Genomic DNA, 21,980 nt, shown 5'->3' with positions numbered 1-21,980 from the left:
GATGAATTGATTCAGCTCTTCACTGCCCTCCGTATTTGCCCCACCGTGACTCGTGGTGGCCAAAAATCACCTTGTATCATTGCAAATGGAGTTATTCCCCATCGTCATTGGGGCACGCAGGGACCCTGCGGATAGTCCGGCTCCACGGTGGCAGCGGGAAACGTCTTTTGGCTTTTTTGGCTCTTGCCACGCGGGGTCTGTGTGCAGCTGGAGCCCCTTGGCATCGTCCCTGGGGTCCCCTACGCGGGTGGTGGCCAGGCCAGGTCTCCTGGGCATCAGCCATGGGTGCCCTCGCGTCCCGCAGCCCTTCCTGCAGAGGAAGCAGCTTTTAAGCAACGTTGAGGGTATTTTGCAGAAATAACCCCGAGGTGCTGCCGGTGCAAGGAGCCGTTGGCATGGGCAGTTCCAGCGCGAAGGCAGCACGGCGTGGAGGAGGGAGGACGTCTCTGGGTACGCGGCGGGAGGGGAGGGGGTGCAGGTTTGGTGTTTCTTGGTGCCTCTCGGCCAAGAGAGGAGCGTGGAGAAAATTGCTGCGTGGGTTTTTAATTTGCAAGGAAAGGCTGTACCTGCTTTCACCATAAATGTGATTTGAAAAAAATGTCGTCTGTTAGCAGGAGGGGAGTGGCATTTCTTTTAACGAAAGATTAAACCTCAGCCACAGGGGATGTTTTCCTTAAACCACAGATGAAAATGAAAACCCCGATCTCCGAGGCGGCTCTTGCCGGGGACGCGGTGCTGTGCCGTGAGCCGGTGCTGCCCAGTGCGTGGGCTGGGAAGGGGCTGTGTGGGGGCTGGTGGGGAGAGCAGGGAATGTAATGGGTCCTGCAGACCTGGAGAAAAGCTGGTATTTGTTGCTCCCCTGGCTGCCCCGAGGAGCTGTAAAGCATTTTCCATGGGATGGGGGGAAGGCACTAAACTCCTCACGCGTTCCTGTACCATTCATCCTACAGCACGCTCAGCCTTTGCATGCTGTGGGGAGCTGTCAGGCGTGGGGTTCATCACCCCGGCCCCCAGAGCCCCTCCGCTGGGACGGGATCATACTTGCGGGCGATGCCAATGTGACCGGGACCAAGGGCATGGCAATGCCTTAAATAAATAACTAAGGTTAATCCAGTGTCTCGGTGAGCCTGTGTGCTTTGCCCGGGCTCTCAGGTTTGGTTCCTCCCTGCCTGGGGCTGCAGCCATGGGGCTCAACTGCTGCTGGGGGGGTCTCTGCGTATGGGCGGACTTTATCTGGGCTGCTTCTGGTGAAGGAAATGCATTTTTGTTTTGTTTTAATTTTTCTGGAATGGTTTCGGACAATTGATTTTCTAAAATAGACTCAATGAGAGGAAATTCATTTGTTAACCTGTCCCCATTCCGGGGAACGGGAGGACAGGGTGCAGATACGGTGCTTCCTTGGTAGCTTTATTTACAATTGCATCTGCTTTAGGGCAAACCCAAACCTCTAAATTAACCGCCATGTTTTGTCTCCCCCCCAACCCCTCCTCTGTTAATCAGGATCTAAACGGACAGAAGGAGCTGTGCCCACGTCTCTGCCACCTGAAGAAAGGCCCCAATGGCTACGGCTTCAACCTGCACAGCGAGAAGTCCCGGCCGGGGCAGTTCATCCGCTCGGTCGACCCCGACTCGCCGGCCTCCAGAGCCGGGCTGCGGCCCCAGGACCGGCTGGTGGAGGTAACGGCACGGGGACTCGGCACCTCCCTGCCTGGGAAGCCTTCTGGGCTTTCCTCGGCATATGCTGCGCAGGGATGTTCAATCCTGCCCGGTCTGGCAGGGGCGGCTGGGTCCTGTCCCCCTTGCGCAGGTGGGGAGAGGGATGGCAGAAGCGATGGGACCCTTGGGAAGCCTGAAGCTGAAACCAGCCCCCATCCCTTGAGCTTTTCCATCAGATCCCCCCGTGTTCCTCTGTAATACAGAGCCATAAGACCGATGCGGGTGCTTAGGCAGTGGCTTTGCGGTCCTTTGGCAGCTCGTTCAAAGCAGGCGCTTGCGAGCGCTGAAATCTAGATGATGCTGCTGGCTCCGGCTGGCACAGAGGAGGGGGGGAGTGGACGAACTGTTGCCCCTGTGCCCGTCCGGGTGGCTCGGGGGTGCCAGCGGGATGCCACGGACAGATGGGGTGCTTGATGGGTGCCCATCTTCCCCCTGCAGCACAGCGAGCCCCGTAGTCGGTGGCATTGCCTGATGCCGCTCAGTGCTGGAGCTGGCTCTGCCCGCTGGAGCGAAAGGGGCGCAGGGACGGATGGGACCCATCCCACCACCGGTGCAGGGGAGGGGGTGGCCCCCCACCCAGCCACCCTCCGGTCTGACGTCCTGCCGCGGGCATAAGGATGGGTTGGTGCTGCCCGGCTGAGCTGATGCACTGCCAGGCAGGCGTTTGGAAAAAGAGGGGGAAAAGCTTTGCAGGGATGTTAAGACACGATATTGTGAATGACGGGGAGAAACTGCTCTTGGAAGCAGCTTCCTGGTCACCGAGCACTGGACAACACAAGTTTTGATGCGGCCAGGAATCACCCTCCCTTTGGCTTGTTTGTGTCTTGTGTTTTTCCTGAAGAATGAGGTTTTTTCCCATCCAGAGCTGCCTCTGCTTTGAGCAGCGCACGGACAGAGGGACAGGCAGGGCTTGATCCGGCAGCCGGTGCCCCAGGCACGGCAGCCATCACCCCTTTTGCTGCAGGAGCACCTGGATGTCCCCTGCTTGGGGTGATACGTGGCCCTTCCCCAGGAGGGTGAACCCCAAAACCCTCCCGTGGGGACCAAGCTGTGGCCCTCGCTGCCGGCTCAGAGTGGGAACGGGCTTTGCACTCCTGGAAGAAAACACTCGCATCCTGCAGAGCCGGGCGAATTGGGGAAATACTAAGACCAAAGCACTCGCCTGCTTTCTAGCCCCGTGAATAATTGTTCCTCAGCCAGTGGGAGCTGTTGCCTCTTCCCAGCACCTGAAAGTTTAATGCTGGGAGCAGGATGGGGCCGGGGCCGGGAGCGGGGCGCCGGCAGCAGCAGCTCCCAGCAGCGCGGTGTCACGGCGAGGCGTTGTGTTATTTATTTATCGGTGCTTGGCGAAGCGCCTGGCACACACAAAGCGGCGAGGGGTGAGCTGGCGAGCTTGGAAACCCAATCCCCTCCGTACTCGCTCTTTGGGGCTTCGATAAATATTTGATGCCCCCCAGCCCTTCTGCCCTGGGCGGGCTGGGGGTGCTGGGGTGGGGGGAGAGCAGCCCCATGATGCCTGGCTGAGCTCAACCAACTGGATGTGAATTGGGGTGACCTGGAGTGGCAGGAGGATGCTGCTGGGGTTACAAGCCAGCAATTGAAGTTGCCGGTGAGATGCAAAGCCTGGGGAGGGGGGTTTCCCTTTCTGTCCTGGCCCTCAGGACCTGCTTCTGCCCCAGGTTTGTGTTCAGGCATACAAAACACAAAGTTTGGAGCTGGCCTAGCTCAGGCTCTGCAGCGTTCACCTGCCTTGTCCCTTTGCGGTGGGGATGAGCAACCTCTGCCTCTGGGTCGTGCCGAGGCTGTCGGGGGGCTGGAGACCCTCCGTTTGGAGGGTCTCCAGCCCCCCGACAGCCTCGGCACGACCCAGAGGCGGCAGTTGCTCATTCCTGCTGTGATGCAGCCACGACTTTGCAGCGAGAGAGACCGTGGCTGTCCTGCTTCCCTGGAATGGGCTGCAGCATCCTGGGAGCTGCTGGGGCAATGCCATGCTGGTGTAGCTCAGCTCCCGGGGGGGCTGCTGGGATGGGGTTACCCCACTCCTGGGCTCGGTCCCCGAGTCTGGCATCGGTGTGCTCTGTTTTTTGGGGTCTGGCACTGGAGAAGGCAGTTGTCTGTCTGCAGGCGGTGGAGGAATAAAAATGTGTTGATGCTGGTGATCCCGGACAGCCGTGGCCCTGCAGGAGAGCAGGCGTGTGCAGCCAGAGCATGCAGTTATAACGTCATGTGTGGCTTAGAAAAACAAACAAAACCTGCCGTCCTCTTCTCCTAACGAAGGCCTTTCTGTGTTGGACAGATTTCTGAAGTCTTTGATTTGTTTCAGAAAGCTGTATTAACGGAGTAGCTATTTTTAAGAGGAGGTTACTCTGTTCCCGGTGATCTCTGCACCACCAGAGCTCTCTGCCCTTCTCCATCCAAGCTGAATTAGCACATCGCTCTGCCGTCCCGCAGGCAGGCTCCTTTGGATGCCAAAGGCAGGACGGGCGGCGAAGGGTGGGTCGAGCTTTGCTGGAGACAGGCTGGAGCGTTGAAAAGAGTTTATCGCACAAAAGCGGGTCCAGCAGCGAGGGGCCGGGCGGTGTGGAGACCTTCCCCTGTGGGACAAAGGGTGATTCATTCCCCACCGCAAACAATGCCTCAAAATCACAATTGTCCCCTCGCTGCAGGGAACAATTAGGAGCAGAGGATCATGTTCCCTGGTAGGTCCCGGCTCGCACACAGGGAAAGGAAAAATGAATCCGTGCAGCAGGCATGGGGACTCGCCCGCCGGGGACGTGGGAAATCCACGGTTTTTCATCACGGAGGGATGAACGATGGTGTGGTGATGGGGCAGCCACCTGGGCAGGGCCAGGGAGAAGGACGTGCCGGTGGCACCCAGCCCAGTGCCCGTGCACATGGTTGCACCCTGTAGCAGCCTGAGATACCTGGGGCACGTCCAAGGTGAAGGCTGGGTTTGAAATCACTGAAGAGGGCAGCCAAAGTGTTTTGGCAGGACCTGGGTGGGCGAGGTGATGGCGGAGTGTGGGGTCTGTGATTCCCAATGGATATGTTTGGGATGCAGGCGGAGGGGTGCAGTAACACGAAGGATGCTCTGGCAGAGGCACCGGGCGGGTGGTAGGAGGCTGTGGCTGGCTTGAGAGGGGGAAGGAAAAAGCCTGTAGCCTTCCTATCATCCCAGTGGAAATTAAAAAAGGAAAATCCCGTCCCTTAGGGGATGAGGAGGCTGCTCTGGGCGTCTGTGAGCAGCATCTCAGACTTGGGTTCTGATGCCGTGGCTTTGCAGGTGAACGGCATAAACGTGGAAGGCCTGCGGCACTCGGAGGTGGTGTCCCACATTAAGTCCAGGGAGAACGAAGCCAGGCTCCTGGTGGTGGACCCCGAAACAGATGATTACTTCAAGAAGCTGGGGGTGATCCCCACGGAGGAGCACACCAAAGGTGAGACCTCGCTTTCCCTGGGTGACCCTACGCCGTTCCTGTGACTCATGGGAGGGATTTCAGAAGTGAGGGAGAGTCATGTTTCCCTTCTGTCTCATCCCTCGGTAGTTTCCTGAGCACCACCCAGCTATTTATAAATAGTGAGAACGCTTCCTAACCTAGCCAAAAAGCAATTTGTTATTTTTATATGGTGAATAATTAACTTAGGAACTTGCTGCCATAAAGCGGCTGAGGGAAAGCATGGTGGGATCTGGGGGGAGCTGGGCGCTCGGTGAGCGATGAGCTCAGCGAGGGATGCTCAGATGGAACCGGTCCATCTGGTCGGGGCTGGGAAGCCTCTCTGACAGCAGTTCCTCCAGCCACTCTGTTTTTGGCTGCAGCACCCACACCCTGGGAGACAGGGTGTCTGGTGTGGGAGTGGGTGGACCCGCAGGGTCCGGGGGAGCGGAGCGGTCTGCCTGGGGTGCTGAGCTGGGGGTCTCGGGAGGGAGAGTGCCATAAATCCCCCGTTGCGCTCTGCTCCGGCGAAGGAGCCTGAGGGTGCATCGAGAAATACCGGAGCAAACGCCGTGTGCGTGCAGCGGGAAGGGTTTCACGCCACGGCGATCACAGGGGTGGCTGTTGCAGGAAATGTTTTCTTTGCTGTTGAAACCTGGCAGAGAAAGCTGCCTCTCCACTCCCCGACCTGTTGTGCTGCGGCTCCCGGATGGGGAGGGAGCGGGGTGGTCCCCAGCCCGTCCTGCTCCCCCCGGCTGAATGGGGAGCTCTGTTTCCCAATACAGCTGTTCCTTATCTGATCAGCAGCCCGGCTCCCTCGGATGCTCAATGGGGAGATTTGTCCAAAAAAATAGGTCAAACAATGCTGAGAAGCGCACGGGGCGAAAGCGGTGTCAGATGCTCCGCATCGGTTCGAGGAGGAGCTGGGGCGAGAGCTGTCTGCTGGCACGAGCGATAAAGGAGCCCTTGTTCCCCGGGGTGGGGATGTAGCCAGGGCCACGGATGCATGAGGGGGGGCGCGGGTGGGTGCTCGAGCCCCTGCCCTGGCTCTGCAGCTCTCGCTGCCGTCTCGATGCATTCGTCAGAGATCAAGAATTGGGTCTGGCTGGCTGGGGACAGCACCTGTGTTGATGACAAAGTGCTCTGGTAAATTCTGTTGTTTGCAGGATAAGAGGAAATAATAATTGCGCTCTTTAATCAAACTGCTTTGACCTCAAGATGACAATTTAAAAGTCTTACAGCTGATCCTAAGCACCTCAATGTTTTAGCCAATGAGTATATTTTAAGAGCTATGCACCTTTCGGGAGTAAGGAGATAGGAAAATATTTCCAGACATGCCAAATTTTGAAATAACTTTTTTTTTTTAAGTCCAGTTCCACTTTAATATTGCTTGTGATTTGAAGCTTGCTTCTCATTTAAGTAACGTTATCTTTTAGCTTCTTATGACATCAGAGACTTTAACATCATCTCTGCTATGAGCTGACTTTCTTCTGATGACCATTGCTCAGAGCTTATCAACACAAGTCCAGCATTCAGTGTGATAAAATACTCAAGGATCCCAACACCATAACTGAGGTTTTTGCACCAGCACACTCTCAAAATTATGATTTGGGTTTATTTTTTTCACATGCAAAGGTGCCCTGATTTGCGCTAGGAATCCCTGCAGCTCGCACTGATGCAGCCCCCAAATCGGTCCTTCGGAAAGCCCAGCCGTGCCCGAACGTGGTGCAGGGAGACGACGGCTTTGGAGCTGTGCAGTTAGCTGCCCTGGGTCTCTGCAGTTGCAAGCCGCATTTGGCACCACGTGCTGCTCTTGCTTCACTGGATTTCGGGTGACAGAGTGATGTGCATCCACATCATTGTCTTCTGCTGGAGAGATGCACAGAGTGAGGGCTTTGCCCCAAGAAGCATTCATGCTTGACATAAGTCAGTTATTAATCCTGTCACAATTAACACATCTGTTAGCCTGAGACAGATGAGACATGGTAATGCCATTAGCAATGACTTGATTGTGGTGACTGGCAGCTTATCTGCATAAAATTTGCCATCGTGTGGAATATTATTAGTGCAAATCATTGGAAGTGAGCAAAAAAAAAAAGTGCCAGGGTACCTGGGGAGTGGGTTGTTTGCCACGTGCTGTTACGACACCAAGGTGCTGATTTTGGTGAAGAACGTTGGGTTGTTTTTTAAGATTTCTGATGAAACAGCTTCTGAAGAAAAATTAACAGTCAAAAAAATGGGACAACGCAAGTTACTTGGTCCCCTTCCTGGAAGGTGTTTTTTTCTGATGAAAACAGGGTGAAATCAAGTGAAATCAGAGGAATTCGAAAGGATTTGGTTCCAGAAGGGCACAAGGGGGATGGACAGGCTTTTGTGCGGGCTCGGAAGCAGCACAGGACAAAGTCAAGAGACAAGACACGCGGAGCTGGGGGGGTGGGCAGGGGAGAAGGCAGGCTCGGGGTGGCTGGGTGGGCGATGCTGAGGGATGCTTGCCTGGGACCCGAGGCCAGCAATCCCAGCTGAGTGTATTTACCACATCTTTTCTTTCTGTGGTCCGTAGGTGTGGTACCTCAGCCCATGACAAACGGATCCGCACAGACTCAGGTGAGTACTTGCCTGGTCCAGAGTGCCCCGAGGGCCGGGGTGCTGGGCAGCATCCCGGGTTGGCTCAGCTTAGGGGAACGTGTTGGAGGGATCAAGAGGGATCGGGGGGGAGAGGCCAGCTTTCCTTGGCTCCCACCTGGGACACGTGAGCCTGTCGGGATGACTCGCCAGCCTGCAGAGCAGAGAGGGATGCTCGTAATGTCCCCAAGGCTCATTTAGCTCAGTTTAACTGCTGCTGGCTGATTTTAATTGCTTCCTGCTGCAGCTTTAATTTAGGGGTTGAACAAGGCTGGTTTCAGGGCCATTTAATCACTGTTCCCAGTGACAGAGGGAGGAGGCGAGTGGCTGCCCGGCGCTGGCGGGATGGTCTGGGGGATGCGGGAGAGCAGCGGCTCTGCCCGCAAATCCCGGGGAGCTCCCGTGTGTGTGTGTGCACATGAGTGTGCAGGGTCCCTTCGGCAGGACCCTCCCCTCCAGGCTCTGTCCCTGGACAAGCCAGGCGTTGCTCTCTGCCTGGCGCAGCGGCTGGGGTGTCCGTCCCCACCGGGCTGGAGCATTTTTCTACCTAGCTTTTTATTTTGATTTTTTTTCTAATTCTGTCTTTGTGCAAACTGGACTACCATTTTAATTTCCACTAGCTGAATGGAGGATCCACATCTTCATCTCACAGTGACCTTCAAAGTCCTGGGAAGGAATCAGAGGTAAAAACCCCAAACATTCCCCCTCCCTTTTACGCACTGTTGTAGGTACATACTTGCCTTGTGGTGCTGTGTAACAATGCCTTTCAATGCATTCCCAGTTTTGTCTCACAGACTTGGGTACACATCTACCCATCCAGCAAACAAAATCCAGGGTTTTCTTTCATCCCTTGCACTGTAGACGTGCGTGAACTGGAGCCGTGAGCTGTCAGCAGCTGCTGGTTCCAGCGCGGAGGTGGCTGCGTTGCTGGGATGGATAGATAACTCCTTCAGGTGGCCGGTCAAGGGCTCGGGACCCTCGGGGTGACGTGTGCTGTAGCAGCACGAGCTGCTGTCACAGAAATGTTCTTTCCCCTCTTTGTCTGGGTGACAGAAAAGCTCGCGGGGGTTGCACGGCCTCTGCCAGCAGCAGCAGCAGATGTCCCCTGTTAACGGACGAGTTTTGCAAGGGGGCAGACGCGTGCTCTGTCCTGGCTGCGGGAGGACTCACGCGTGCTCATCCCTTTGGGCATCGTCACCTCGGGGAGGAGGTGGCACTGCCCCAAACGCGAGCAGAGGAGAACGTCGAGGGGTTAATTGGCACTTCGTTGGGCAGTGACTTGTGCTCGAATAGTTTGAAAGGAGGTGTAAGATGAAAGGATGTCTACAAGAGTTTTGGATCTTAAGTGTAATTATACTGACAAGCTACAGGGCGGGAGGCGAGGCTGGGAAGCCGCGAGGGCAGGAGGAGCGGACCTGTGCGGTTCAAGTGCTGCTAAGAGGAACAAGGCAGGCTAAAATTTAAAAAAGCCAAGTTGCTTTTAGCTTGGGGCACAGTGAATTTATCACAGTGTTTAAAGGAGCTGCTCAAGATGGGAGGAGCATGGATTTGGTGCCTTGCAGGGCTGGGGCTGTTTCTCTGGTGGAGCCTGGCTGATTGCCGCAGCAAAGGCAGACCTCGCTGTGCAAGGGGGATGAGTGACCAAAAGTAAACACAAGGCATAGACTGGTATTCTCTCGGTGTTATTAACTGAGCAGGTTTTTTTTCTGAAAATAAGAAGTAGGGGATTTCTAAACTGCTCAAAAATTTCTTTAGCATGAGGCTCTGCTAAAAATAGAGGAATGCCTCCATGCAGGTGCTCTGCGGGGTCTGGGCTGTTCTGAGTGCTTGTGCTGTCCCCTGCCCCCAGACTGTTGGGTGCGGGAGTCTGACGGCAGCAAGTGCTCACGCAGCCTCCTCTGAGCACCCAGAGCCTCTAAAACATCTCGAACGCCAGCTGTGTCCGAGAGCTGTGGCCAAACGCCTGCAGTCTGGCATCTCCGTTTCTCTCTGAGCATTAAATAATACATGTCCTGATCCAATGGCTGCTGCCTTTGGAAAACCGGGCTGTGTCCTGGTGCCCGAGCACGGCGGTTCCTCCCGTGGGCTGTTTCAGAGATCGCTGTCCCACCTCTGCACTAGAAACCAGAGTCCTTGGGGGGTGGCAGGGGGTTTGCCTGTGGCTCTGCCCCCCAGTTCGTAGCCTGGTGTGCTCATTCAAGCGACCTCCCAATTCAGTTTGCATTCGTAAGCCAGAACAAAGCGGAGCCATTACCTTGCAGTGCTGGTGGACGACCTGCCCACGGTTATCAGCAGCGTTTGTGAAATCATATATTTTGGACTTTCGCACGCGTGGTAAGGCAGCAACGTGAGTAGGCAGGCTCTAGAATGTTCCCTTAAAACAGAAGGTCTTGATTCTGTATGTTTGCACACTATTGACAGGAGCACGGTGCTTGCAGAGCGCAGCCGTGCTGCTCCGGGGTGCAGCAGCCGCTTCTCCCCGAACCCGGCTCGCCCTGCCCGGCACCGAGACCTGGCAAAGCCTCCGTACAGACACGATTGAAGAAGCAGAAGCTTTAGATTGTGCCCACTATGGAGCGTGCTGCCCACCGAAACCAGCTCTGATGAGCCAAGTCTCTGCAGGGATGATGCTTCCCAGCCCTGTGGGGTTTGAGGGGCTCGGAGACCCGGTGCTGGGTCTGTCCCCAGCAGGGATGCAATGGGCCAGGATGTTAATTGTACCCTGAGGACGTGGTGGCTGTCCTTCACCTACTGCAAGAACAAGAGGGTCGGGGTTAGTGGTTGGGCACCTGGGGTTTCTGGCTTGAGGGCACATTGCTGCAGTGGCAGTGATTTTAGAAAGGAAAGTTAATTTTCTTCTTATAAAAGTACTTTTATTAAGCAGATGGAAAGATGCTGTTTTCAATACAGTTCCCAAAGCAAATACTGCCTTGGCTGGCGTCTTACGGTGGCCATGCCGGGCATGGCCAGCTGGGTACCCAGGCAGGCACTGCTGTCCTCCCACGCACCCCCCCTCCCTGCCTCGGTTAGCCACGGGTGCTCTGGGAGCAAATGGGTGCCAGGGCAGGCAAACACAGGGTGGGGGGCCTTGCCACAACCCCTCCCTGCGAGCCCTGAGGCTCCCCCAGCTTGCTCCCTCATCCCTGCTTTCTGCCTACACCAGGGGCTTATTTTTCATTTTCCCAGCAGACAAGCCGAGCAGCTTGTTTTCCCTTTGGCAGCAGCTTCTGTGTTTCTGCTTTTCCACTTCTAGCCGTGGCAGCCACACATTCTTCAGGCGGGGGGAAAAAAACCCCACAAAATGCAATGTAGTAATTAACTCCACGGCCACATGGATGCTGCCGCCGCCGGTAAAACCACAGACATGGCACAGGGGAGGGACTTTGACCTTCTGCTCCAAAAAAACCCACCCCTGCGCATTTGCTTATCGTGCAGCTGGAGGAATCGCCTCTCCCGGGGCCGTGCGGGGTGAAACGCTGCAGGACACCGTGGCCGTGCTCATGGCGGTGGGGGGGATGCTGCCGTGGGCTGACATCTTTTCGTCCTTCTCCATGCAGGATGGAGACGTTGAGAAGAAAGACCCATTTGAGGAGAGCGGGCTGACCCTGAGCCCAACGGCTGCTGAGGCCAAGGAGAAGGTGCGGGCCAAGCGGGTGAAGAAGAGGGCTCCGCAGATGGACTGGAACAAGAAGCGAGAGATTTTCAGCAATTTTTGAGCCTTGCTGGTGGCTGCTGTCCGCCGCTCTCCTGCCCTTGCCCCAGCTCGGACGTTTCTGAGGTGCCTACGCCCTGTCCTTCAGTGTCCATGTGAGATGCTTTGTGCTCTGCTCTTCACTGGTTGCTTTTACAAGGCGTATTTTAAAGTCCCTTTTTTTTTTTTAATTTTTTTTTATTATTATTATTATTGTTACTCACCAGCGATTCTCATAAGACAAATGTGACCAAAGCTCCTTTTCTTGCTTGCTCTTCAGCCCAGTTCTGGCTGCCTGCCGTCCCCCCTTCCTATGAGAAAGGACTGGAAGAGTTTAACTCTTGTTTCTTACCTGCAGCAGTTAGGCTTCTATTACTTTTTTTTTTTAATTTGGAGTGTTTGTTTTGGTTTTGCGGGTGTCCCAGACTGAGCCCCATGGGATGCTCTGTGCCCCTGTGCAAACGTCTTACGGCCTCATGCCCCCACCGTGGTGGGGGCCCGCAGGGTGGGGTATACCTGGCACCCCCTCCCCGGCACCCCGTCTTCAGCGTTAACTACTCAAAGGATGGGAAAACGGACAGTGGCTGTAAATCGCTCTTGGTGGCTTTGCTATTGAAAAGAAAACATTTGTTTTGTTGTTTTTGGTTTTTTTTTAATGAAGTCCCATATGTTTCCAGTTAGTTTAGGAACCTCCCTCCCCACCAGTGACTTCTGCCCTGGCAATAAAAGCCCCTTTTTCATCCCCGACAGCTCTGCAGAGGGGAGAGGGCGGGATTTAAAAACAAAACCCAAACCCAACAGCCTAAACGCCACAGGCCTCACCGTTTGCAGCCGTCGATGCAGCACCGAGCGGCAGGGGAAGGCAGGGAGCGGGGCCAGTCCTGCCCCACGGTGCGAGGAGCGGTGCTGCCGGCCCGGCTCCGGCAGCCTTGCGAGAAGACAAGAGCCACGAGATGCTACAAAAACTCTTTGGACAGACTTGAAAGCCAGCACGACCCAGCATCTCTTTCCAGGGAGGAACGCGGGGATGTGGCTCTAGCTGCGGGCTTGGTGCTGGGGAAGTGGGGCTCAGCTGTGGCCGTGCCTGGGCGCTGGGTCCCGGAGCAGGGTCCGGGTCCCACCTGGTTTGTTAGTTCTGGGCTGGTATTTGATGCGTAACTGAGTCTCGGTCTCACTGTCAGTAGGGCACTCTCCGAAGCTGTGGGGTCTCCATGGGGCTGGCTACGAAGCAGGCAGTGGTGTGATGGAGTGGGCAGTTGCTTATGGCCTCCTTTGAAAACACCCTGCTTTTGGTATTAGAGCGTCAAAAATGTACCTTTAAAGCATTACAAATTAAGCCCATTTAAGCTCTTTATTACTTGCCTTTGGCTGTAAATGAGGGAAAATGACTAAGCTGAACTACAGCACTCTCAGAGGTTGCAGACAGAGGTGTTTTACCAGGGCAGGGTCCTGGCTGTGATGGGGCAGGTTCCCTCCCTCCCACGCTCCAGCAGCTCCCCGAGCCCAGCCACAGCGGCTGCCCAGTATTTCAGCTCAAATGCCAAGGGAGCAGTGGGAAGGGACTGGGCACAGCAGGACAGTCGAGTACAAAACCGCTTTCCCCAGCTAAAAGCAAATGGCAGCAGTCACTTGGACATCGATGACCGTTTTAAAACACATGGCTGTGATTTTGCTCTGCATTACTCCAGCACTGCTGTGTTCCAAGCCCATGGCCTTTGGGTTAGTCAGTGTGCTACGGATATCGTAACGGCTCTGTTTGTATTTCCCAAGTATTGAGCTAAAAGGTGCCTTACAACATTTACTGCTCTCCTTGGCAGCGGGTTGGGGCTCAGCACAGTGCTGAGTCGGTGCGGGGCAGGGGGACCGCGGCAGCGGAGCCAGGACATTGGGCTTCACCGTGAGGAGCAGCTGATGCCCATGGCTGTTAGCTGGTTGGCAGGAGAGCATGGAGAGCCTCAGGGGTGAAGGAGATGAGTTCTCTTGTACAGACGTTATCTTTTAGGAATGTTGATGGGCTGAACAGGTTGAAAATAATGACTTTGGAGAGGAACTGGTGCAGGTGTTTGGCTATTGGTAATGAGACTGGCAGCAGGATGATGGGTCAGGATGCGGAGAGGTTTGCCTCCCCTCCAGGACTCTGCCATTAACAAGACGCCTCTTCCCTACCCCAATTCAAAGACAATTACCTGCTCTCTTTTTGGCCCTCCAAATATTTGCTTCTATAAATCAGTAATATTTTGAAGGAGCCCTTCTTTTTCATGGTATGCACGTTGCTTCCCGTGCCTGCATAGCCAAACCCCAAGCAGTGCCCTGGTCTGCGCAGGGCAAAGCGTTCCCCATTACACAGACCTAAATGTCACACTCTCCGATGCATGTCAGAGAGCAAAGACCTGTTTGTGAATACCACATTTCTTGTACAAGACTGGACCACTGTAGTTGAGGGGGGAAAAAAAAAGAAAATGTAGTTTTGAATGCAGATCAAAAGAAATCAGGTGTGCAAATCTGTACTGATAAGATTTTAAAATCTTAATCTCTGCTTAGTCCGTGGAAACTGCTCCTGGTTAAAGCACTTGCTGTATTTCTGACATCTTGTAGCTCAGTAGTAATTATTCAGTTCCTGTACATTTAACTTGGAAAAAAAATCAATAAAGTATAAGGCTGTCAGCTGCATTGTAAAAACATAATGTACACTGTAACGTCAGTAATAAACTTCGTTTTCCCATGTACTGAGTACTTATTTGCTCGTTCCTCATCTGTTTGGTAGGGAACTTCAGAGCGGAATTACAGCCTTCTTTAGCACATTATAAACTTTGCTTCCTCCCTTGCCTGTTTAAAGAGTAGCTGAAATTATTCCTTTGAAGCTCTACAATGAAGTCAGCACTGCCCTTTCTTTGAAGAACAAAACACAGATGGTGGTGGTGTCCCTTCTGTCAACTTCTGAGGCACACACTAGCCTGGCTCCCGTGGCCACTATAACCCTTGCTGGCACACACAGAACTGAGTGTGGTGCTGGCTGGTCTCCTGCCCCCCCCGCATTACCCCCTGCTCTTCTGCTACCAGGATCCAAAGGTCACTTGTCCAGGCGGCATCGTCCTCTGATCCTGGCTCATGAGGTCTGCAGTTGCACCTTATTCACTGCAGTGCCCCTCACTGCCTGGGCTAGGCAGGCAGCTTGGCAGGTTGTGTGCTGCCTCTTCTCAGCTGGCAGGGCTGGTTGCTATGGTCTCACACTTTGGTGAGGTCACCCGTGCTCTCCTCCCCCTGCCCCATGTTGCACAGATGCCAGCAAACCTCATAGGTGGAAAAAAACCCCACCACCTTTATTAAATGTGTATTTACAAGCAGCAGCAAGTCCCCTAGGACAAAGCATTTCTCTCCAGCTACTCCTGATGCGGCACAGCCTGCTGCTGTGCTGGGGCATGCTCAGGCATTCACACGGGGGCTGGAGCCTTTAGCACTGACACAGCAGGACTGCTGCACTTTGAAAGACCCTTTTTCCTCTCGAGAGCTCAGCCATTGCCAGCGGCTGCTCCCTCCCCAGAGATGCTGAGCTGGCTGCAGCAGCCTCCTGTTTTTCCCTGCAGTCACACAGCCAGCCCCGTGCAAAGCACAGCTTTACTAGGGCTCAGCTCCGGGCTGCTGCTGAGCTGAAGGAGCTTTGTTGCTCTGCGAAGACCGGATGATCCCTCAGGGTCTCTTAGCAGCTGGGCAAATGTCTTGATTGAGGCACTCATTGCAGCGAGGATTCACAGGCAGGCAGGTCTGCTGACCAAAGCCCACCAAGAGCCAGTTTATCTCCCTCCAGAGATCCCTGCAGTGAGAGGAAAAAAACATAAGCTTTCTGATCCAGCTGCTCAGAGGGGCTAAAGGACAGCCTGTGCTTTTAAATGGATCCCTTTTGCCTACTGCCTGTTCCTCTTGGCTTCCCAAGGCGCCTGGAAGCGGCTCCAAGCCTCCTGCTACAAACAGCCCTCCTAACCTTTCCTGATCCCTCTGAACTGGGGTGGGGAGCAGGGGACAGACTAACTGCCTGTGGTCATTCTCTCGTGCTAAGGCATGTGCCAGATGTCGAGATGCAACAGAGTACCTGTCAGCTGGCGTGTGATACTGAAGATTAACCATCAATGAAGGCCAGAATCTAACCATGGTCTGATACTGCTGTGGCCATTAGGCTCAGCAAGGTCCTGTGTAGAAAAGGACCTGCCTTGGGTCATGGTAAACTCGCCAAGCCAAGCATCGGGCATCAAGATGTCCAGGTACCTGGCTGCACTAGTGGCAATCCATATATCTGATTGATAGCCAGGAAACAACCAAGTAGCTGAGATGCTGCTGCTGCAGCTCTCTGGGAGAGAAACACCTGCAGACTAGTTCCCCCATAGAGAGAAGGGACCCAAAGTGCAGTCACTGAAAATGCTATAAGCAGGATTGTGTGCAGACATGGCTCCTGCAACTAGCTTGAGGGGCTCGGTGTGGAGGAAGAAGGCTGGGGTCTCGGGCCTCACCTGGGCAGCCAGTCCTCCAGTGCTACCCGAGTTTCCTCGGGGTATCTGGTCTCCTTCTTCACCCACTTGAGCCTGTTTGTGATCCTGTGCACATGGGTGTCCACAGCTAGGAAGGGAGAGCCCAGAGTTTAGGTGGGGGCAGACACACCTGAACGGAGAGAGCACAGCCAAAAGCTGCCTGTCACAGCACACCAGGTACAGCTCCCTGCATGGGCTTCCTCCGCAGGCAGGCAGAAACAGGCAGGTGAAACAGGAGGGGAGGTTCACTCGCAGAACAGACATGCTGCTTTCTTCCTAGGCCCGGAGCCAAAAGCAAGATGGGATGGATATCTCTCACACCACGCAGCTAGTGACACGCTCACACAATCTGACCCAGCCTCCCTTCAAAGGTTCGCATGCTCTGATCTAGCAGGCACAGGGCAGCCTGTCCCGGGTTCTTTTCCTCCCCGTGTTTCAGCTGATGTTATGCAAGTTGCAATTTCTGCCCCTTAGTTTACCCAGATGGAAAACACATTTCATAATACCTACCAACACAAGAGGGTTTGTGAGGCTTAAACGAATGTTTATAAAGTGCTTTGAGCTAAAAAGCTCTGAATGCAAAGTATATTATTGTTAGATCAGCAGTGATAAACCTGTCTCTATGGCTAATTGGGCAAAACCCAGGAAATTGCTGTAAACAGGAAGACTAAGTCTTGCCTCCTAAATCAAAACTGAGCACACAATTATTTGGAAACAGTTGGCTAGTCTGGCTCCCTCTAGACTTCCCTCCCCCACAGCAGGGAGAGAACAACAGACCCCAAGCGCTGTCGAATCTAGCGCAAGAGCCACATTTCCTACAGCTGACGGTCACCAGCGGGGCTGGAGGAGTCAGCTGCCGCCCGCGCTGACCTTGGGCTGCGTGCTCGCTGCGGCAGGAGTCATTCATCAGGTGGCACCACTCCTAGCTTTCCCAGGGCTCCTCCATTAAGCAGCAAATACACTTGGAATATTAATCTGTCTCCAGGGGCCCCCAGGCCAGGCAGCCCACCGGGACCCTGCAGCTGATCGTCCAGCCCCATCTGCCGGCTACTGCGGGCAGCTCTGCTGCCAGCTGCGCTCCCCAAACCAGCATCGTGCAGGAGTGAACCTGCCCTGGGTCTGGCCTGGGCCCATCTCCACCGCAGACCTCCTCCCAGCCGATGGCTGCTGAAGCACACAGCTCCACGGGGTACAGCTATGCGCTCTCCTACACTCTCTGGTCAACAAACGTGGCAAATAAACAAATGTACCTGTGGCCACCTATTACTCAGCTGCAGGAACTAAAACACATCAGAAATTCTGTAGCTACAGATTGCCTGAAACCATTTATTTCTACCACCCATCACGAATTACCGACTTCAAAAGGTAATTTTGACTAAGCCCTGCTTCTGCCCTCTTACAGCTTGCCTAACAAAAATCTCAAATGAGATTTGTTTAAACAGAAGCAACCCTGGAAAAAAAAAATAACCTCAGACTATCCTACAACTATCCCCAAATCACAGAATTACCCCCACCTCTCTTTCACTTGACACCAAAGAGATTTCAAAGCATTATTCTGCTAGCACATCTTTTTGGATGCCTACTCAATTAGGTAATACTTGCACTGCTTACCAGCATCTGAGGGGAGTGACTGCCCTTGGGGATTTCTGCTATCAAATATGGGGAAAACCAGTAGCTGGATCCGTGCTTAAATCCTATAGCAACTCATCTGCTGTGAGTGGTTGAGGGTCACATCCTTCACCCACCCAAATACTCTGCAGATGATTAAATAGAAGCGATGCTATCAGGCTCCTGGGGCAGGCAGTTTACCCAGCTGCAATGCTTCCCCTCTGCCTGGGGAATGGATCAGGCAGGATTTAGGAGAGGAATGGGGAAAACATGGTCCAACCTACCTATCCCAGACACACTGTCCCAGGCAATGTTCATGGCCAAGTAGGCCATTTTGGGCCCAACTCCTGGCAGCTGCACCAGCTCCTCCACAGTTTGCGGTATGTCACCCCCATATTTCTGCTTCAGAATGGCTGTCGTCTGCTTTATGTACTTCACCTTGTTCTGGAAAACCAAGGGGAAAGGCAGAAAATCCAAGTTGCCCTCCAATATAGGGAAAAGAGACAAACAGCTCAGAAAACAAACCACTCCCGAGTGTATGTGACATGTGAGGGCACACACTGGAGTTTGCGGAGGGGAGACAGAGGTCTTTGATTTCTCCTTGAAAGCAAAATGCTGAGACCTGATTAGCTCTAACCTCCCCTGCACACTCCAGGCACTGCAGCAAACAATCTTGCTGTGAATACAAATTGCTAAAACTGGCGTAAAATACAGCCTTCAGCTTGACTCCAGGGGAAAGATCACCACCGGGCATGGCACACAGGCTGAATACCAGCTGGGGGAGCGTCTCTCAGGAACAGGGCTGGTTCGCACCCGCCTCCTGCCTTGATCACCTGCTGTCAGCTCAGCGACTGGCCACGAGTACAGCCTGCAAAGGACAAGCCTGCACCCGCATTGCGCTCCTCTCCTGGGCCTCTGAGCTGTCTCAGACAGCTGCATGGGAGCGGAGGACAGTGGAGAGGGTTCCTCTACTTGCGTGTCAGGTGCTGCCACGATCCTGCACTCACCCTCCAGAATCCTACAGGGTAAATGATCTGCCCAAGCGTCACATCATCCATCTGCAAAATACTGTCGACTGTGAGGCCATGCTCCCTCAGGCGCAGCATGGCAGCTGATGTCACCTGGTCCTTGGTCTGGCTGGAGAGCATCAGTGACAGCAGAACTTGGTAGCGCATAACCTGGGGGAAAAGAGACAGTGATACACCCCAAGATCTCTGAGAGGATCTGGCCACCTCTGGGGCTCGGTTCTCCCATCCAGCACCATCTTCAGTCCAGTGCATAATATGGACCTACCCTGGTTCAGCTGTATCCGTCTACAAGAGGCTGGAAGGCTGCAACAGAAATAATCCATAACCTTTTAATTCTACCACACAATAAAGACAGAAAAGAAACACCTTCAATCTAAGCAGTCAGCATGCATAAAAGAGCAGAGAACAGCTACTGTCTGCTGGGATCTCACATCCAAAGACGCCAGTGCTTAGCCACAAAGGGCCAGACAAAGCTTCTCCTGATGACAGGATTCTCAGGAGACTCCACAGGACATAGAAGTACAAACGCCCAATGATTTTTCATGCAACTTCTGCTCTAAGCAGCTTCTGAAAATCCCAGCCCTTTCCCACTAGGCTTCAGTAGGAATTGGGTATCTGGCTCCAGTGAGCTCCTTACAAAACCAAATCTAAAGAACTGGGATGACAGAGACTGGGAGATGAAGCACAAAACCCAGAAGTTCCACTGATGCCATCATGCAGGGTTTAGCCCAGACCATCCACCTCCTATTTTTTAATTTATTTTTCCCCAGATGCAATTCTGTCCCCACCAGAATGAGGAGGATGATGCAACTAACCTGAACTGGCCCAGGATAACATGGGATACAATCCTTCCTCCAGATATCTTACAAACAAAGTTAACAAAACTGCAGGCACACCAGGAAAAAATCTCCGAATGCATGGAAATTGTGTGAGGAGCACTGATGTGTGCTGAAGGTTACAACATCCACTTTTTCTTGGAAGCAACAACGCTGCTTCCCTAGGGAAGAAAAGTTATTTCTGTATCTTGCACCGCGGTCCCCCTGGCCCCACAGCTGCACTTGGTGCCAGCCCACATGGCTGTGGAGCGTGTGATGCTGTCTGAAGACGGAGTCAAAGCTAACCGTTTTCCCCAGGGATCCAAGGCCAGGGCACAGTGCCAGCAATAAGGACAGCGTTACATGTGCTGAAGCTGTGCAGCTGTGTCTTTGAGACCCCTCCCTCAGAGCCCAGCAGGTCGCTGTGGAGCATACGACTCCCACTGCTCTGCCGAGCCTGCCTACGGGTTATCTCCACGTTCCCACACCAGCACCGTGCATGGAGCACGCAGCCCTGGGTCCCAGCGCTGCACCACGGCCTCACTCCGCTTTGTTTTTTGTACTGATGCAAATGGTCCCCTCGGAGGGAGGTGTCATCTGGGGCCTTTGATTGTGTTCCCAGGCTTGGGGAGCACACTGCCATCTCAGCATGGCCCTTCCTTTCAACCAGTATCCCCTTAAAAGTGGAATGCAAGAGGGGAGGAAGGCAACCTACGCTTATGTGCTGCTCTGAAGAGCATAAAAGCAGCCTGGAAAGTTTTTTCTCGGCTCCCCTTGCCTTCTCTCCATACTGTTTTTGCTCTGTATTACAGAGCCATCTTGCTGGATACTTTCCTTGGACTCCTACAGAATTTTTTAAGAAAAAAGGGACATGCCTTCATGTCTTGCCAGCCTGCCTCTGAAGACAGCCCTGCCACAATACACTCTGAGGCTTTTCACTCCCAAGTCCAAAATCATCCTATTTTTGCCTCAGCTCCCACTCTAGGTTCAGCCTGCTAACTCTTCTGGCAGCAGTTTAAGCAGAGGACAAGGGCCTTTCACAGCTGTGTTTGCTAGTTGGTCTCTCATGCCCAGCATGGGCTGAATGCAAGCAGAGAATAGCTCAGAAAACACCCACTGCCATTTCACAAGGGCTGTCTGAAGCCAACAAGCCCAATACCGGAGTAGCAGCAGCTGACTCTTCTCCTCTAGCAGGATGAACGGTTTCTCTCATATGCACACTTCTGCGATAACCTCTTGTGGGACCAATCCCAGCCTAGAGTCCTGATAAGCCCTGTGTTTATTCTTCTGTTCTGGAGACAACCAAAGTGGGACATATATCCAGGGGCAACATGAGGATGAGGGAGGCTGGAGGGCTGTGGAAGCGGGGCTGTATTTCCATGTGCCTGCCTGACAGAGCAGGGCAGCAGGTCGTTGTTACCTGTGGAGGTGCGCTGCTGTCGTAACACTTATCCACTCCCATCTCATCGACGGGAGCATCTCTGTTCCTCCTCATTTCCCGGATGCGCTCCAGCTGCTGTTGCCAGTCCCTCGGCTCCCAGCGCGGTCTCTGCGGCTCAGTCGCCCCTTGCTCAGCACCATCGCCCTGCCCAGATTCGTAGGCAATGGTGACACTCTTCCTCCTCCTGCTGCGCCTCGGGATGCCAGCTGTGCTGGGGACCTGGCTCGCTGCAAGAGAGGGGAAGAGAGATTTTCAGGCCCGAGGTCAGGGGAAAGAAGCCTTCGTCTCCCACCACAGCATCGCTCCTGCGTGCCAGCAACCACCCAGGGGACCCCGACGAGGGCTGAACTCGTCTTCCCCATAGTCCCAACCCAGCAGCAACACCTCACATCTAACCGGAGCCAGCCGCGGGGCGAGGAAGGGCTGGGAAGGACTCGGGGAAGAGGTTGACAACAGTTGGGGACACATGTCACGCTACAGGAACGCGTGTCCCAAACACACAGGAGGCTGCAGAAGGACAAGATGCATCCCCAGGCCCTCGCCCAGTGCCACAGGCGGGACAGCCGCCGGGTCGCTGCCACATCCCGGGCTCCGAGGGGGACGCGACAAGGACACCATGCCCCCGGTCCCCCGGCTGGGCCTGGGCCCTCACTCCCCCTGCTTGCAGGCCCCCCCCCTCCCCGTGCTAAGGCCGGGCCGGGGCCGCACACGACCCCACCAGCGCCGGGAAGCACCGATCATCCCCCCCCTCCCCGTACCTCCGATCATCCCCCCCCTCCCCGTACCTCCGGCCGCCCCCCTGGCCCTGCCGAGCCGCCGGGCCGCGGATACGGCCGCGGACATGGCGGCGGCCCCGGAGGGGGCACTACCGGCCCCGGCGTGCCCCGCGGCGGCAGCGGGCGCCGGAAGCGGCGGGACTTCCGCCGGGGGCGGGGCGCGGCTCCGGCGCTTGGCCGGCGGGGGGGGGCGGGCCGGCGCGGAGCGGTGGCGAGGGCCGGGGGCGGCGGGGCCGGGCCGGGGGTCGGCGGGCGGGTGAGTGAGGGAGGGAAGGAAAGGAAGGAAGGAAGGAAGGAAGGAAGGAAGGAAGGAAGGAGAGGGTGAGCGG

The 21,980-nt window shown here is 54.7% G+C and overlaps 2 protein-coding genes across 3 annotated transcripts in view; one reads left to right on the top strand and one right to left on the bottom strand.

Moving 5' to 3' along the window:
• The window catches only part of NHERF2 (NHERF family PDZ scaffold protein 2), a 40,959-nt gene extending 26,770 nt beyond the window's left edge, over positions 1 to 14,189 (top strand). The window contains exons 3-7 of the mRNA XM_052772457.1: positions 1,501 to 1,677; positions 5,000 to 5,153; positions 7,711 to 7,754; positions 8,393 to 8,455; positions 11,330 to 14,189. Coding sequence (XP_052628417.1) covers positions 1,501 to 1,677; positions 5,000 to 5,153; positions 7,711 to 7,754; positions 8,393 to 8,455; positions 11,330 to 11,488 — 597 coding nt within the window. The 3' untranslated portion in view covers positions 11,489 to 14,189. The remainder of the gene's footprint in view (positions 1 to 1,500; positions 1,678 to 4,999; positions 5,154 to 7,710; positions 7,755 to 8,392; positions 8,456 to 11,329) is intronic.
• Positions 14,190 to 14,762: 573 nt separating this feature from the next.
• On the bottom strand, positions 14,763 to 21,761 carry NTHL1 (nth like DNA glycosylase 1). 2 transcript variants are annotated; one of them, XM_052772458.1, is made up of 6 exons: positions 21,661 to 21,761; positions 20,855 to 21,102; positions 18,599 to 18,769; positions 17,876 to 18,035; positions 15,966 to 16,071; positions 14,763 to 15,274 (listed from the first exon to the last, which is right to left on the bottom strand). In XM_052772458.1, the coding sequence occupies exons 1-6, from the start codon at positions 21,716 to 21,718 to the stop codon at positions 15,151 to 15,153; spliced, it is 867 nt and encodes a 288-aa protein (XP_052628418.1). In that variant the 5' UTR covers positions 21,719 to 21,761; the 3' UTR covers positions 14,763 to 15,150. The 2 variants fall into 2 exon arrangements, with proteins under 2 accessions (XP_052628418.1, XP_052628419.1); XM_052772459.1 differs by lacking the exon at positions 18,599 to 18,769.
• Between the last annotated feature and the right edge of the window lie 219 nt (positions 21,762 to 21,980).

This window comes from Harpia harpyja, chromosome 21 (assembly GCF_026419915.1).
Source record: "Harpia harpyja isolate bHarHar1 chromosome 21, bHarHar1 primary haplotype, whole genome shotgun sequence".
Taxonomy (NCBI): Eukaryota; Metazoa; Chordata; class Aves; order Accipitriformes; family Accipitridae; genus Harpia; species Harpia harpyja.
This window is presented reverse-complemented; position numbering and strand designations above follow the sequence as displayed.